General features: G+C 34.8%; 1 protein-coding gene and 2 pseudogenes across 2 annotated transcripts; 1 reads left to right on the top strand and 2 right to left on the bottom strand.

Moving 5' to 3' along the window:
* Window positions 1-308: 308 nt before the first annotated feature.
* LOC143594653 (putative protein phosphatase 2C 39) lies at window positions 309-2,634 on the top strand (annotated as a pseudogene). Its single transcript, XR_013146372.1, has 4 exons — window positions 309-368; window positions 1,319-1,567; window positions 1,662-1,948; window positions 2,286-2,634. The product of XR_013146372.1 is annotated as a putative protein phosphatase 2C 39 (transcript).
* A 1,425-nt stretch (window positions 2,635-4,059) lies between these two features.
* LOC143594640 (uncharacterized) lies at window positions 4,060-5,675 on the bottom strand. The gene is made up of 2 exons (XM_077073903.1): window positions 5,523-5,675; window positions 4,060-4,587 (listed from the first exon to the last, which is right to left on the bottom strand). Exons 1-2 carry the CDS (start codon window positions 5,634-5,636, stop codon window positions 4,093-4,095), a joined length of 609 nt encoding a protein of 202 aa, XP_076930018.1. The 5' UTR covers window positions 5,637-5,675; the 3' UTR covers window positions 4,060-4,092.
* Window positions 5,676-6,965: 1,290 nt separating this feature from the next.
* LOC143594649 (phytosulfokine receptor 2 pseudogene) lies at window positions 6,966-10,153 on the bottom strand (annotated as a pseudogene).
* Between the last annotated feature and the right edge of the window lie 5,899 nt (window positions 10,154-16,052).

Here is a 16,052-nt window from a genome sequence, read left to right as displayed (position 1 = left end):
TCATCATCCAATACTGTCGGCGTTTCTTCCTATATATATATATATATATATATATATCTTGCACCCCAAACCCACCACTCACCGGAGTTTGCTTTCCGACCAATACAACATGCAGGAGATTCGTGATTTGAGTTCGTCTGATCAGAAATCCACCAAAGATCATTCACCCGAAACCCACCATGAGAAGCAGGTAACCTGTCGTTTAATTACTGATTTAATTTCGCATGCTCTTACTATTACGATTATTATAACATTTCTTGGATAATTTACGATAGGAGGAATGTGACCGGAGTTCATCTGCAGCAGACCAAGGTCATCATGATAATTCTACCAAACATCACTCACCAGAACACCGCCACAAGGTAAAGGTATCACAAGAAAGTCGTCATACTAAAAAAATAAAAACAACAGTATCACAATTTTTAGACAAGTGGTTATTGTCCTTGATAATAAATATAAACATTTTCATAATTTAATTAACACGTTGATTTCATTTGTATTTGATACAAATTATGTATATTAGATACTTAGATTATTGACAACATAATCTATACTATATATAATGTAGTAAAGAAGGGCAAATTAAGACACTACTTTTTAAAGGATTTATAAGTAAATGTTGAATATGGTACAACCTTGTAGTGAGGCAAAATAGTTATTCTCACATTAAAACAAAACTCACGTTTATTTATTATAGTTACAATATTCACCCCTCAATTTTAATTTAATTTAAAAAATAATTACAACAATAACCCTTAATCTTTTACCTAAATCTTATTTTAATTTTCACTTTTAACCCAAATACCCCCATGGTTTTTAAACGTTAATAACTTTTTCATACGTTAATATTTTTTTTAAAAATTTATACCATAAAAACGAGCATATTTTTATCTTTAATTTGACTATGATATTGCCATAGTTTTTTCAGTTAAAAAAAATACATGAAATATAAAAGGAGCATTATTTTCCAAAATTTTATATATGTGTATTTCTGCATGGTTATGATAGATTTAAATTAAATCGTGAGCCAAACCTTTTGTAACAATTGTTTTTGTAGTCGAAAACCAAGACTTGACAGTTGAAAACAACTGGCGAAAAGATAAAAAAAAATCAACCGTCAAATCAAAGGATGAACGGCTTTACGGTTTCAAACCGAACAATAAAAACCCATAAACTGTTTCCCGCTGCATGGTGCGGGCACCCATCTAGTAGTAGTATGAATTATTTCCATTCAATGAATTATATTTTTTTATTATTTAAATTTTAAAAAAAATTAATACACACAAATTGATTAATGAATACATATAAACTGTAATAGGGTAAGCGAGAGCTAACCACACATACAATAGACACCGGAAAAGGAAGAAGCAAGATAAACAGAAAAATCACACACGGGTATCATTCCGTTGAAGGCAAAATGCCTCATTCAGCAGAAGATTATGTTTTTGCACAATTCAAACAAGTTGCCGACAACGAACTCGGCCTGTTTGCTGTCTTTGATGGTCGTTCAGGTCAAGAAGTTCCTGAATACTTACGCTCACATTTATTCAACAACATCATAAACGAGGTAAAGATACCATCACACCATCCATATATATCAGTATTAGCACGTATTTACACATTTTAATGAAGTTAATTATGATCATTTCAATTAATGATAGCCCGATTTTTGGACGGAACCAGAGGATGCCATAAAAAGAGCGTATGCGTACACTGACTCCACGATAATGAACAAAGCGATCAAGAAACGAAAAGGGGGTTCAACCGCGGTTACTGCAATCTTGATCAATTGTGAAAAATTAGTGGTGGCTAATGTTGGTGACTCGCGAGCCGTTTTATGTCAAGACGGTGTGGCTAAACAATTATAGGTTGATCATGAACCTAATAAGGAGCGCAAAGTTATTGAAGAAAAGGGTGGATTTATAACAGAATTTCAAGGTATCCTTATGTGAAAGTCTTTTTCTCAATCTCTCTAATGAATAATTTAAAGTCTCTATTCATAGACTTATAGACTGGACGACATAACCCTAATAAAAGCTTTACGCTAACATCCCTAATTGTTATACGCAAATATTATGGGTTGTTAGCATATAAGGGTTATGTAGTCTTGGTCTATATTACGGAGTATTATTCATTGTCGAGATTCAGAAAGATATAGATTTTCATGGCACCAAAGCTATAGGCCCAATACCTATACCTATCATTAATGTTTTTTTACACTACTTTCATGATTATTGAAATAAAAAATATGCAAACACTTATTTAACATTTTTTAACTAATAAAGATTGTTGGTGTGCTTTTAGGGGATTGTGCGTGTTGATGGAAATCCAGCGATGTCAAGGGCGTTTGGTGACCGAAGGTTGAAAGAACACATAAGTTCAGAACCGGATGTGTGGGTGGGTGATGTGGATGATGAGAGTGAGTTTATGATATTGGCGAGTGATGGTATTTGGAAGGTTATGTCAAATGAAGAGGCTGTGGATTGTGTGAAGGATGTGGAGGATCCGCGGTTAGCAGCAAAGCGGTTGATCAAAGAGGCGTTGACGAGGAAGAGTAGGGATGATATTTCATGTATTGTTGTTAGGTTTCAGTGATTATGCTATTGATAGTTTTATACTTTTATGTATAGTTTGAGGTTTGAAAGTTTGATCAATAATGTAGGTGTTTAATTTTATAAGCAATTTTTGGATTTTGAACTTAATTATTCGGTGTCCTATGTCGGATTTGATCTTTTAAATTTAGTCTTAACCCATACGTTACGCCGGGTCACGAGATGATCATACGGGGTTTGTGACCGAGATGATCATACGGGTTTGTGACAGATGATCAAATCCATGAATATCTGAAAATATTAATGGCACACAAATTAAAAAATTAACATCAAACACAAAATCAGTAACTAAAATTTCATAACATAGTGCTTAAAAAACTCGAACTGTGAATTAAATTACTCGACTTATTTCACTGTCATGGATGCAACATAGATTGTCATGCTAAATAGTTGAGTACCATCACAGCCTTTGAGGAGACCAAGAACAACATAAAGTACCACCCGTCGTTATAGACATAGACAATTAAAAATGACATCGGAAGGATGCTCAGACGCGTCAACAATCAACAAAACAATATTTGCCTCGCCACAATAGCATCACCGTCTAACTGTCAACCAACCGCCTGCCACCACCACCATATATCCTCTGCATTCAACAACAAAACACCATCATGCCAGCCCCGTGAGGGTGCTAGGAATTTTTTTCCTATACGTTCGGAATTTTTTTTGCTTGGATTAATTACTTATCCAACGTCAATTTTTCGAGTCCAAACGGGTTTGATCGGGTCAAATTAAGAACCAAGGTTGGTTAGCTTTATTTTAAATGTTTCGCAAATAACCCCCAACTTCACAAGTTCAAGACAATCGGAAAATATATAATTCTACACATGATTTTAAACATAAACTTGTAATTCTATTAAAATAATAAACAAATACAGTCAAAACAAAATCCAACCGTTGATGTTTTTGTACTCACATTGGATTTGAAAATCAAAATCAAAGATGGAAGATGGATGAATGGTGAATGATGATTGATAATTTTGAAATTGAAAACGAAATCTAGATTGATTTAGTCGAGTGTTGAGGAGGGCTGATTTGCTGAACAGTTCCAAGCTTTTGATTATATATGTTGAGTAATTAATCATCTATTCTTTCTCCCTCTTTTTTTTTCTAACATTTCTTATTTAATTTTGTTAAGTTTTATATATTTTAATTAGGCTATTGTTATATTGGTCCACTTTTAAAGATTCATCATAGTTAAAAAGAATTTATCAAACCTCCTCCACTAAAATGAAATTTACTTTGGCAAACATTGGACATGATTAGCATGTAGCAAGTTGGCGAATTTATCAAACCTCTTTTCCCATAAATAAAATGCAATGTCACGTGTACCATAGGTCAAACATAAGCTATATATCGTCACTGTTGCTTGTGTTACAAATACAAAGTTATGAATGCTAAAACAGAATTACAAATAACTACACTACACTACACTACACGTATTAAAAAGATACAAACCAAACATTACACCAAAAACAAATCAGATATCGTTTATACCACTTGGTCCATTTCTCTCTCTATTACGTCTGAGATCATACCCATCCCCATGCTTCCTCAAATCATCAACAAAATGATCACTCGCCGGAACATCATACTTCTCATCTCCAGCCACCGCCTCCTTCACCTTATGACCAGCATCCTTCGTTACATCATACATATTATCCAATGTGCTTTTCGCCATCTCTCCGATGTTTAGTCCCGTTTCCACAGCTTTCACCACTCCTTGCTTCACTGTGTCCGCCACAAAACTCCCACTTTCATCGTCGTTGTTGTTATCTCTTCTGTTGAAGCTGGCTGATGAAGAGGTTGGAGTTGTAGATGTATTCACAAAGGTACTGTCGTTATCTCTTCTGTCGAAGGTTGTTGAAGACGGTGGAGTTGGGGTTGTTTTAACAACGTTAACACGGTCGGATGACGGTGGTGTTGGCGGTAATCCAGATGCTGATTCTCTTATATCGTCAACTAAGTTTCGCTTCTGCGTAGGTTAAGAATGGTTACGGGTGTGCAAAAACTGAATAAACTGATTTGAAACCAAAGAAACTGAAAAATCCTAACCTAAAAAAACCGAACCTAACAAAAATTGACGGTTTAGTTTTATATTTTTCTAAAAACCGAACTAATGATTCAGTTTTCTTTTGAGTGTAATAAAAACCGAAAAATAAACTGAACCAAATTCCTAAATTTTTATTTTTTATTCTAAATAGTTTATAAGATTTAAATAAATACGTAACGGATTGTTTTTATTAAATGTCTAATAGTCTATTAACTAACAAATAATAAAATTATTTGTCTAAATTTATTATTTTTTAAAATAACTTTCTTTTCAACCTAAAATTTTCAAGCTAATATGACAAAAACCAAAAACCAAACAAAAACGAAAACGAAACCTGAAAAACCAAAACCAAACGGTTTCGGAAAACCTAAAACCAATGTTTGGGTTTTCAATGTTGAATCGTACCCCACACCTAAAACCAATGTTTGGGTTTTCAATGCTGAATCGTACCCCACGCACACCCCTAACAAAAATTTATTATTAAACTAGTTTTGAGGCACGTGTACAACATAAGTAGTTCTTGAATATAAAAATATTTAATAAATAACCAGTATACAAGTAACAATAAACCCGTAAACACTATTAATACAATCGATGTATAATAGTTTTTTAAACAATTTTAAAGTATAAAATAATTATAAATATCAAATGTTTGAAAAAACATAAGAAGTAAATATTAAATTAACAAATTTAAAGCATAAATTTTAAGAATGGTAACTATTATTTATTATTATAAATTTGTTAAAAAAAATAAGAATTAATACAAGGATTACAAGTGACAAAACTTTTAACCTTTTAATATAAAGTATTAAAGTATAAACACTAAATTATATATTTGCATGCATGTACGTACGTACCTTGTAATTTGGTTGGGTGGATAAGAAGAAAGCGGGATGAACCCTAAATCCAACGGTGGATGGTTGAACGACATTAGCACTGTTAATGGCGAATCTGATGGCTCTTCCGTACATGGCTGCTGATATGATATGGATGGGATGGATTTCAATACAGGGTCAGGTGAGTTTAAGTAGTGGTCAAGGTACGGAATCGGTGGCAAGGACCAGCGTTTATATGGAGACACGTAGTAGTGACGTGGCAGAAATGTTTCGTACTTGTTCGGTACGTGGGACTAACTCGTTCAATGAGCCAATACTGTGGATTCTTTGATAAGGTTCCGTCAATTGAATAGGACTCGTCAAATAGTTATGACAAAACCTTTTTATACTTAAATTAATGTAAGACCTTAACTAAATTACACGTAGTTTGGGTATAATTAGATGATGTTTTAACCACTACGTACTTAGCTCTACTAACATCATGTCGAGAAATAAAGTGTTAAACTGACTTCGTTCATGCAGATTGACAAGTTAAACATGTACGAAAGTTTGACATGAACCGGTAAAAGAAAATGGTGTCAAACATATAAGCTTAACACAACACACGTTTTTTATAACTTATGTGGTTTAGATGTTTTATTTTATACTCCGTAGTAAATTACGGTTTTTATCCTTATGTTTTATTTATGAAATCATTATTTATATCGATATGTTGTTACCGAACTTGTCATTTGTTGTCTATTAAGTTCAATCATGTACACTATATATATATATATATATATATATGAAGTTATCTTGGTCCTTTTACTCTTTAGGTGACTATTCTTGTAACTGAATGGCACAAAAATAACAAACCATCAAACATTATGCAATTCCTGAAGTCTTGATACATACAAATTTATATAAACCTAATTTACTATTTATTTTATATTCTGTATGTTAATAATCTAAAATTATATTGGTTACATTCATACTATAAAACATGATGCTCATTTATTTATTTGTGCCATGAAATATCAAATTAGTTTATGTTACGGCTTAAAACTTAATATTCAAAAAGTTGTATAAAAATAAATGGCAAATGCTAGCAGGTTACAAGGACACAAGGTAGTGAATAACACCAATCCAACTTGGCCTCATTTTACAATCAGGAGTATAACAAACTTGTTCTAAAATTCACTTATTACATCCAGCACTCATTTTACAATCAGAAGTTGCTTTTATTTATTGTAACAACAGGCTAAATATGCTTTACATATTGATAAATATCAACGGATTAACACTGGGGTGTTCACGGTCCAGTTAATAACTTTTTTCGAAAATTTGAAGCTAGAGGTTTTCAAAAACAGCAAACCAATCTGTTTGTGTTGGTTGACTGGCCAAACATGCCAAAACTGTTTTGATTTTGGTGGTCATCTTGTAAAATATTAAAACAATGGGTTTGGTTTACACAGTTGGTTTCAAGCTCGAAATAATCAGCCAAACCATGAAGCCACTAAAACTCATAACCTTTTACATGCCAATAAAACACTACAACAAACTTGATAACTTACATTCATCAATCAAATCACTTTACAATCAACACCTTAAAAACTACCATCCAACAATCACCTACCACCTAGTCACACAACCTCATCAAGCCACAACACAACCTGGTCAATCAAAGGTCTTTTTCTAGGATCTTGTTCCAAACACTTACAAGCAATGTTCAAAACCTCCAACATTTGATCCACACAACTCTTATCCCAAATCAACAAATCAAAAATCTCCCCATATTTCCCTTCACCTTTCATCTCAAACACCCATGAAACCAAATCCCTACAATTCTTCCCCTTAATAACTTCAACCGGCCGTCTAGCCGTAATCAGTTCAAGAAGCACAACACCAAAACTATACACATCGCCTTTATAAGTCGCGGTCAACGTTTGACTGTATTCAGGCGGTATGTACCCCAACGTCCCCACCAAATCGGTTGTCACATGTGTGTCATACGGGCATAACAACCTCGCAAGCCCAAAATCAGCTAAATGGGCCTCGAACCCGTCATCAAGTAAAATATTACTCGTTTTGATGTCGCGGTGGATGATTTTGGGCCCGTTATGGAGATACGCTAACCCGCGCGCGGTTCCTTGTGCTATCGTTAACCGTGTGCGCCATTTTAATGGGGACTCACCCTCCAAGCGTTCGTGTAACCAGTAATCCAAACTGCCGTTTTCCATATACGAGTAGATTAATAAACGATCAGGCCCATGTTTGCAATACCCTTTTAGGGAAACAAGATTCTTGTGCTGGGCTTTTGAGAGGGCTTCAACTTCGGCGTGAAATTCGCGTTCCATTTCACCGCAATCACTTGAAAGTTTCTTGATTGCGGCTTTTGACCCGTTTTGAAGATTCGCTTTGTAAACGAGCCCGAATCCGCCACACCCGATTATGTTAGATTCACTGAAGTTATTTGTTGCTTCCACTATGTTTGAAACTGTGAGATCCTTGCAACCCGAAGCGAGGAAAAGAACGGGCTTTGACCAGTCAAACCGACCCGATAACCCGTCCATTATGCTGTTACTTTCATCTTCTGATTCCTCAATCGAATCAAGACGTGTCTTTCCTGACAATTTAAGAATAACGCATGCTAACAAGATCGCGATTCCGGCTCCAATCCCAAGTGTGATTCCTAATATACGATTTCTCCTCGATTTTCGAACAGAACCAGAACTAACAGACGGAATCTGTTTCACCGTGCAAGGTGAAAGTTCTTCCCCGCAAAGCCCGGGATTTCCATCAAAACTCGAGCTCGGGAATCCTGAGAACTGGGTTCCAGAAGGAATAGACCCTTCCAAGTGATTATTAGCAACCGAAAACGTCGAAAGAAACGTGAGCTTGCTTAACGAATCGGGAATCGATCCGCGAAGATCGTTTGATGACAAGTCCAGAAATTCCAAATTACCCAATTCAGATAGAGTGTCGGGTATCGTTCCACTTAAGTTATTCTTGCTCAAATCAAGAACAAGAAGCTGCTTTAACTTCCCGATTGATAACAAAATCGAACCGTTTAATCGGTTATTGCTAAGGTTAATCGTTGGAGGAAAGCTTGCAACTTGATTGTACTGAAGACCTTTTCCACTTACATTTCTCTTAACGAATAACGGGATTCCAGTAGTCGATCCAATAATCGAAGAGCTTTTGTTTAACGAAACCAAACTCTTCAAATCTGTCAAACTTTCAGGGAGTTGACCCGTGAGCGAGTTATTAGAAAAATCTACGTAAAACAGCCTCTCCATTTGCCCGATCCAAGACGGTACGACCCCATTTAACCGATTCCAAGATAAATCAAGTACTTCCAGACTCGAACAACCAGTCAACCAATGTGGGATTTGACCTTCAAGTTGACTATTTGCAATTGCAAGAACCATTAACCGCTCAAACCCGTTAACAAAACCCGGAATTTCTTCCTGGTCAAAATTTCTAGTCAATATCAAAGTGGTTAGGTTCTTGCAACTTTGTAGAACCGATAACGTGCGACCTAAATTGGTCAACGCGTTATTCGAAAATGATAAAAACGAAAGATTTGAAAGATTCGCATACCCATCAGGAATCTCACCATACAACTTGTTCTTTGCAAGATTCAAGATTCTCAATTCAGCACAACTAGCAAGTGATTTTGGTAATAAGCCCGTGAAACGATTACTACCAAGATTAAGTGTGCATAAATTAACCAACTTGGAGAAATCAAAACTTAAATCGCCCGAGAACGAATTATTACCAAAATCAAGTATTCTTAACTTAGAACATGTTTCTAAGGTTTTAGGCAATGGACCCGAGAACGAATTGGAATGTGTATTTATCAGTTCTAAATGCGTTAACATGTAGAACACATCAGGAAACGGGCCCACAAACTGGTTACCGGATAAAACTAACGATTCAAGATTCGAAAGCTTACTGAGATTCGTGCTGATCGCGCCCGACAACCCATTGGAAGAAAGCGATAACCGTTGCAGAGATGAAAACGAGTATATAAACTCGGGTATACCGCCCGAGAACGAATTGGAATTGATGTTAAGTTCTTGAAGAGATCCACCGCAGTTCTTAAAGCTTTCAAGACTGCCAGTGAACCGATTCAGTGACAGATCAAGAACCCGAATGCTGCTAGATGAACTGCAAACATTCGATTTAAATTCACCCGAGAACGAGTTGTTACTCAAATTAAACGCGATAAGATTCGGGAATGGGAATTCCCCAAACCCTAACAAGTTCCCAGACAACAAATTACTAGACACATTAACAACTTTAAGATTCTTCAAACTCGAAAGGCTTTCGGGTAATTCGCCATTAAGCTGATTAAACGAAAGGTCTAGCGATCTCAGGTTCCGTAAACGGGATACAGAATCCGGAATCGGGCCGGTTAGACCCTTTGCAGATAAGTTCAACATTACAACTCTGTTTGGGATATTAATTTCACAAATTACACCATCCCAGTTACAGCAAAAGAAATCATTGGACCAAGATGATATTATAGAGGCGTTTTTAAAAGCTAAAGCAAGCTCATTTAGAGCTGAAAGATCATCTGGATGGCATGTTTGGCTTAGGGTTTTGGTACTAAAAAATGAACAGAAGATGAAAACCAGGAATACCCAGTTGATGGAATCCATTGAGCAATTGAAGCAGATAATAATTAGGGTTTGAAATGAGAAAGCTAATCCCCAAAAAGGTGACAGGAATCATATGACATTGCAGGATTGATTAAAAGGTGAAGAAGAAGTAGAAGTGAAGTGAAGTGAAGTGAAGCAAAGCAAAGGGGGCCATGGAAATTTAAAAGGAAAGTGAGTGATTGGATGATGACATCAGTTACACAGCTTGGTTTTGACTTTTTATAGATTTGGGCCAACAATTTCTCTCCCTATCACCTGACTAATTGAGCCTTTTTTGTCGCATGTGTTCTTAAAATAATAATATAATTAGAGATAGTTACGCTAATACTTACTTTAACAAATTGTTTTAAAAAGTTAACTTTATATTAAACTAATTTTTATGCCGTATTACGGGGTTGTGTTATATTCTTCGTTTTCGATATTTATATTTTTTTTATTTTAATTTATTTGTTGCAGTAAAGTTAATAATATAGTATACTTAGTGTTTGATAATGAAAGAGTTTACAGATAAATGTGACGTTATAACTCGTTTAAAAGTTACATGGGTTTGGTGAAATTCATACCCGTGAATTCGAGTCAAATGCATGAGAAGTCTTTATTTACAAATAAAACAAACTAGTGACTTGAAAGATGGTAGTGAGTAACCATTAAAATCATGCTATTTTATTATTTTTCGTTACCAAATTTATTTTTTCTTTTAAATCTATATTAAATTAATTTATAAGTATTTTGAGAATTATAATTGAAATAACGGACCTTGTTTTTTTTTATCATTTGACAAACTCGTGTAATACACGAGTTGAAATGCTAGTTTAAGATAATAGAGAATCCTTAGTTAAAGTTTTAGAAATAAAATAAACAACATTTTATAATTTGCTCGATCACATGCTAAAGAATACTCAAGAATTCTCTGTTTCATCTCCCGACATGTTCTCTTTTGTTGGATTTTCAATAGATTTAAAAATTTTATTCAATATTTTCCGTTCTTTAAAAAGAAGAAGCAACACTCATGTCACTTGTCTCAAGTCTTGACCGTAACTTATGACTTATATAAGTTATAAAGAGGTTAAATAAGGAATCCCAAACACCCCGTATAAAACCACCAAAGATAACATTTCTTATATATGGGACAAACCAAGTACCTTTCTTATATATGAGATAAACCATCATAATATTACGGTTATAATCGACATTTTACCGGTTATATCAGGAAAAGCCCTATAGTAAAAACGCTATATCAATGGTATTTTAATTACCAGTAATAGCCTAGTTCTTACAAGTTACAACTATGCTACTGATTATTAGTTATCTTTAAACATAAGTTGTTACCAATGACCGTTTCTCTTTGGTTATAAGCTGCGACTGGCAACCATTTGCCAATCATGGATCAAACTGATGCTTACCATGGTTTCGGCTTCAACAACCTTCGGACTTATACAGGTCGGGTTGGTTGGTAGGTACAGATCATATCAGTATATATCATCAAGCCTCTGTAAATTTGGTAAAATAAGATGTCAAAAATTTCAAACTGCTTCTAGATTTGGTAAAATAAGTCAGCTCGTTCATTTTTACGTTGCCACAATCGCTATATATGTAATATCCTATATGTCCTACTGGAACCTGAATTCAAAGGTGTAGGTGAGGCTAATCTGGTCACCAACTCCACCTTCTTCAAAAACAACCATGTTCGTACGTCCCTAGCTATTTATTTTTTATTCTTTTTAAAGTTGAAATATGTACCCATTTTGTTACAAGTCTACGTATTAGTTATGAAATTATTATTACTAAAAGTAAACAAGAACAAAATAGCTGACATTTGTTCATTTACTATTTCTTTGAATCAAATCTTATTTTTTTTATTTTGTTTTTAGTAGGCCATAGTGTTGAAAATGCTTAGTTTTGTAGAATTATAATACAACCTAAAAGGATAAAAATACTCATTAGTGAGTCATAAGTATTTAAAAATTATGTATCGATTTTCATGCTTATATATGTACTCCACACTTGATTGGCATCGTTAGGTTGTTTGTTCTTAAAGCCATGGAGTTGAATCATAACTTTTATTTAAGACAAGTATTACATTTCCTTTTTGAAAATCCGTCATAACAACGAACAAAGAAAACATATTAAAATCATAGATCTCATAATGCCACCGACCAGAGTATCACTATTAGAGCCTATTGATTATGCATTTAGGCAATTAGCTCACTCTCAATGCGTACTATCTAGGATACCAAGCATGTTGGTAAATCCACGTACCGATTCATGCCGATTGTACAATTGTTGAATGCCGCTCTCATGCGTAGCTATTTTCCAACGTGAGACTAACTCAAGTGGTTTTATTAGATATTTTAAGCCTCAATCCATTGATGTTATATTAGGTTCATGTCGTATTTTTATTTATTGTAAGAAAAACATACTTATATGAGACCTTTGTTTATTAAAAGGACTCCATCATTTATTGGTGTGCCATCTTCGTAGAAATTAACTTGTAACACGTTATTTGCATGTTTTCTTATAAATCAGTTTCAAGAAAATATCTTGATCTTTTTTTAGCATAAGTATATGACAATATTTCCTTTTCGACAAGTTAAAAATAATATATATTTAAACATATAATAATTTGACAAAATGCCAATCAAAAGCTATTTTAAATAAGGGGCCAAAGAACGTCCCAACATACAGACCGCATGTCGAAAAGGTAACTTTGCGACCCCTTTGTGTCCATCTAAGCCATGTCATTATTGCGTGGGTCAGCGGACCCTTATATTCCGGCCGTGTCCTTTGTTTCTCTTTCACACTTAAAATACATATTTACAAAAACATAATAATGATTTACATATACAAATTGGGTTCGGCTGTAGTGGTAAGAATCGAGCAAACAAGTAGCATTTGATTTAGTTGAGTGCACGTGGTTTAACACGGTTACTTTAAAACATCATGTCTCTACTTAGGTAAAGCGCCGGTTTTCTAGAAACATCGGAGACTTCAATAGTTAGACTATGTTGTGGCTGATTGTAGGATCATCAAATGTGAAGTTACGTAGGCGGACAGACATTCACGAATTAAATCTTTAAATATGTGTAATGCTTTAACCAAGTATTAATGATTATATATTTGTAGTTTTTTTTGAAATAGAATACGAGAGTGGGATAGTTTGATTTGTTGAAATTGAATGTGGCTCCGCTTCTTTTTCCCTGGGCCTAGTTTACCTAGTGTTGTGGAGGAGTTTAGTTAATCAAAAGTGATGTCACGTCACTGTCATATATAGACAACGAGACATTAACTAATCAACCTGAAAAACAAGTGTTACGGAGGTGGATTAGTGAACCAGAATATTTAAAAAAAAATAAACAAAGAAGGTGATAATCTGTTGAAATGGGGTGCACCCCACCTTTTTAAACACTCTTGGGTGTGAACTTTTTAACTGGGGTTACAGTAGAAAATAATTTAACATGTATACAATAAGAAAATGACAACTTAGAGAGCACGGTTTAAATCCTTCAATGCCCCCTACCACTTAATCTGCTCCTAATTGATCCAAATGGTTCCATCGGTTCGAATTATTTTCCCTCGTAAACGGTTTCAATCCCAACCGATTTAGCTATGATTCGGTTTAAACTTTGTTAATCAACTCCGAAACAACTTTAATTAAAACCGATCCGGTTTGAACCAAAATTTTGGTTTTCACACCTCCAAATTCGTCACCCTTGATATTAGGGATGAGCATTTGTCTCAAATACATGTACTTATACACCATACCGTACCCGTACCAATGTAGCTTATTCAGTACGGGTATTGGTACTCATTTTTGTTGAATTTTGATACATGTACAATCGGGTACAGGTACGGGTACATTTAGTATTTTTTTTACTTGTTCGGAGTATATAAATGTTTAATTGTGATTCTTCATATTTATTATATAAAACAAATTCTCTAAGCATGTTATTTTTGAAAAAGTATCAAACATTTTCTTCAAAATTAAATAATATAACATTCAAATATCGAACCAAAAAACAAATCACTTAAAGTCGGCGACCGGATTAGGGTTCTTCAATACCATCTTATCATTAAATCGACGACCGATTTGGTACATGTACTAATTTGGTACCTGTCACGTGCATGTGCAAGATCGTCGAAGATTTGGAAATAAAAAGGCAAAGTGGTATAAAAACGGATATTGTACCGTAATACCCGTACCATACCAAAAAGTTTGGTACAAGTATTGATACGCATTTTTATTGATTTTTGATATGAGTATAATCGGATATATATGTACGAGTACGAATAAATGTACGATCCCACTTTATATGAGAGACACATTCCTTCTAGTAAAATGCAAGATGTCATGGTCCAACAAGGCAAGTTTTTAGATAGTTTTTTATGGGCTTACATTTAAATTGGGCTGGGCTGTTTTCCCAAAAAGCCGAAATGGGTGGTTTGAGTGATTACCAGTTTACCACCTCCCAGTAGGCCAGCCGCCAGTATCACATCAGTTATTACTTATTATTATCATTAAATCATAATATAACCGACTCATACATAATACAGATAAATTTTTACTCACAAGTTTGTATGTATTCTTTATATTTCACATGTTAAAAATATTAGAGACTTATTACTATTACTTTACTACTATATATAATTTTTACTACTATATATAATTTGCGGCACCGTATTGCCAGGTAAATTTTTTTTTTTAATTTAGTTACCATAATAAACTGATAGAAACTGATTAAATGTCAATTATTTTTTGTTTTTGTGTCGGTACCATAAATAATTTGAAAGAAACCAACCAAGTTCGCGTAAACTCACGGCCTTATTAAATCCCATGACCGGCAATGCTACTGATTAGAGGTGCACAAATCGGTTTTTTTAAAAAAACCGGTTCGGTTAATAACCGGACCGGTTAATAACCGGTTTTTGTGTATGAAAACCATAACCGGTCAAACCGGTTAGGACCGGGTTGGGAACCGGTTAGAACCGGTTAATAAACCGGTTTTTTTATTAACCGGTTTTTTGATAACCGGTCTAACCGGTTAACCGGTTTTTTTTTTTTTTTTTTTTTTTAAATAACCATTATTTTTTCACAGTATAAACAAACCGGTAACTACAAGGCAAACCGGTAACTACAAGCATTAAATCGTTATCGCATATTCGTAACTCAAAAATACATGACTTTCATTTATAGCTTTTACATTAAAAATACAAACATTAAATCGTTATCGCATATTCGTAACTCAAAAATACAAACATTAAAGAATGCTTAGACACGATTACATTAACAACTTGCTGTTTCTTACTCATTATTTTCATCGCTACCCGATCCCGAGCTATTCCTTAGGTAATCGTCGTACGTGGCTTCTTCATCGGTCATTGGTTGAGTGTGTCCTTGATTGACCTCGTCTTCATACAAGCCCGCCTCATAGTCCATTTCCCCCTCGAGTGAGCGTTGATGTTGTGCCCTATCTAAAGAGTCCAAGTAATCCTTGTAGCAAATAGACATCTCTACAGCTGGTGGAGTGAGTCGAGTCCTCCTAATCGATATAACCCTGCCAGAAACAGAAAAAGCAGACTCCGAAGCTACCGTGGAAGCTTGGACCGTTAGTAAATCTTTGGCCATGGCGGCGAGGATCGGAAACTCATCCTCCTTACCTCTCCACCAAGCCAGCAAATCAAGACTTCTAAATTCATCTGGAGTCATGTGTTTCACAAAGTTGGTACCACCATACCTTCCAAGTTCACTGCTTGGGGTGTTTACCTTTTGACGTTTACCGGCGTCTTCCCAAATCATGTAGTACATCCCCATTTCAAGGTCGGTTTGGGATTGGGATTGGGCAACAGCTCTTAACGAGTCATGAATTTGGGAAGACGACCCGTATTTTGTAAGGTAAACATCATACAT

This window comes from Bidens hawaiensis, unplaced genomic scaffold (assembly GCF_021521415.1).
Source record: "Bidens hawaiensis isolate Kalapana, Puna unplaced genomic scaffold, B.hawaiensis_p1.1 tig00044041_1, whole genome shotgun sequence".
NCBI lineage: Eukaryota > Viridiplantae > Streptophyta > Magnoliopsida > Asterales > Asteraceae > Bidens > Bidens hawaiensis.
This window is presented reverse-complemented; position numbering and strand designations above follow the sequence as displayed.

What these genes read in the sequence shown, in the direction of transcription:
- LOC143594640 (XM_077073903.1), bottom strand. Translation starts at nt 5,636, where the DNA reads ATGTACGGAAGAGCCATCAGATTCGCCATTAACAGTGCTAATGTCGTT. An exon ending in CCACCCAACCAAATTACAAG is followed by an intron (nt 4,588 to 5,522) that starts GTACGTACGTAC and finishes TAACCTACGCAG; the next exon opens with AAGCGAAACTTAGTTGACGA.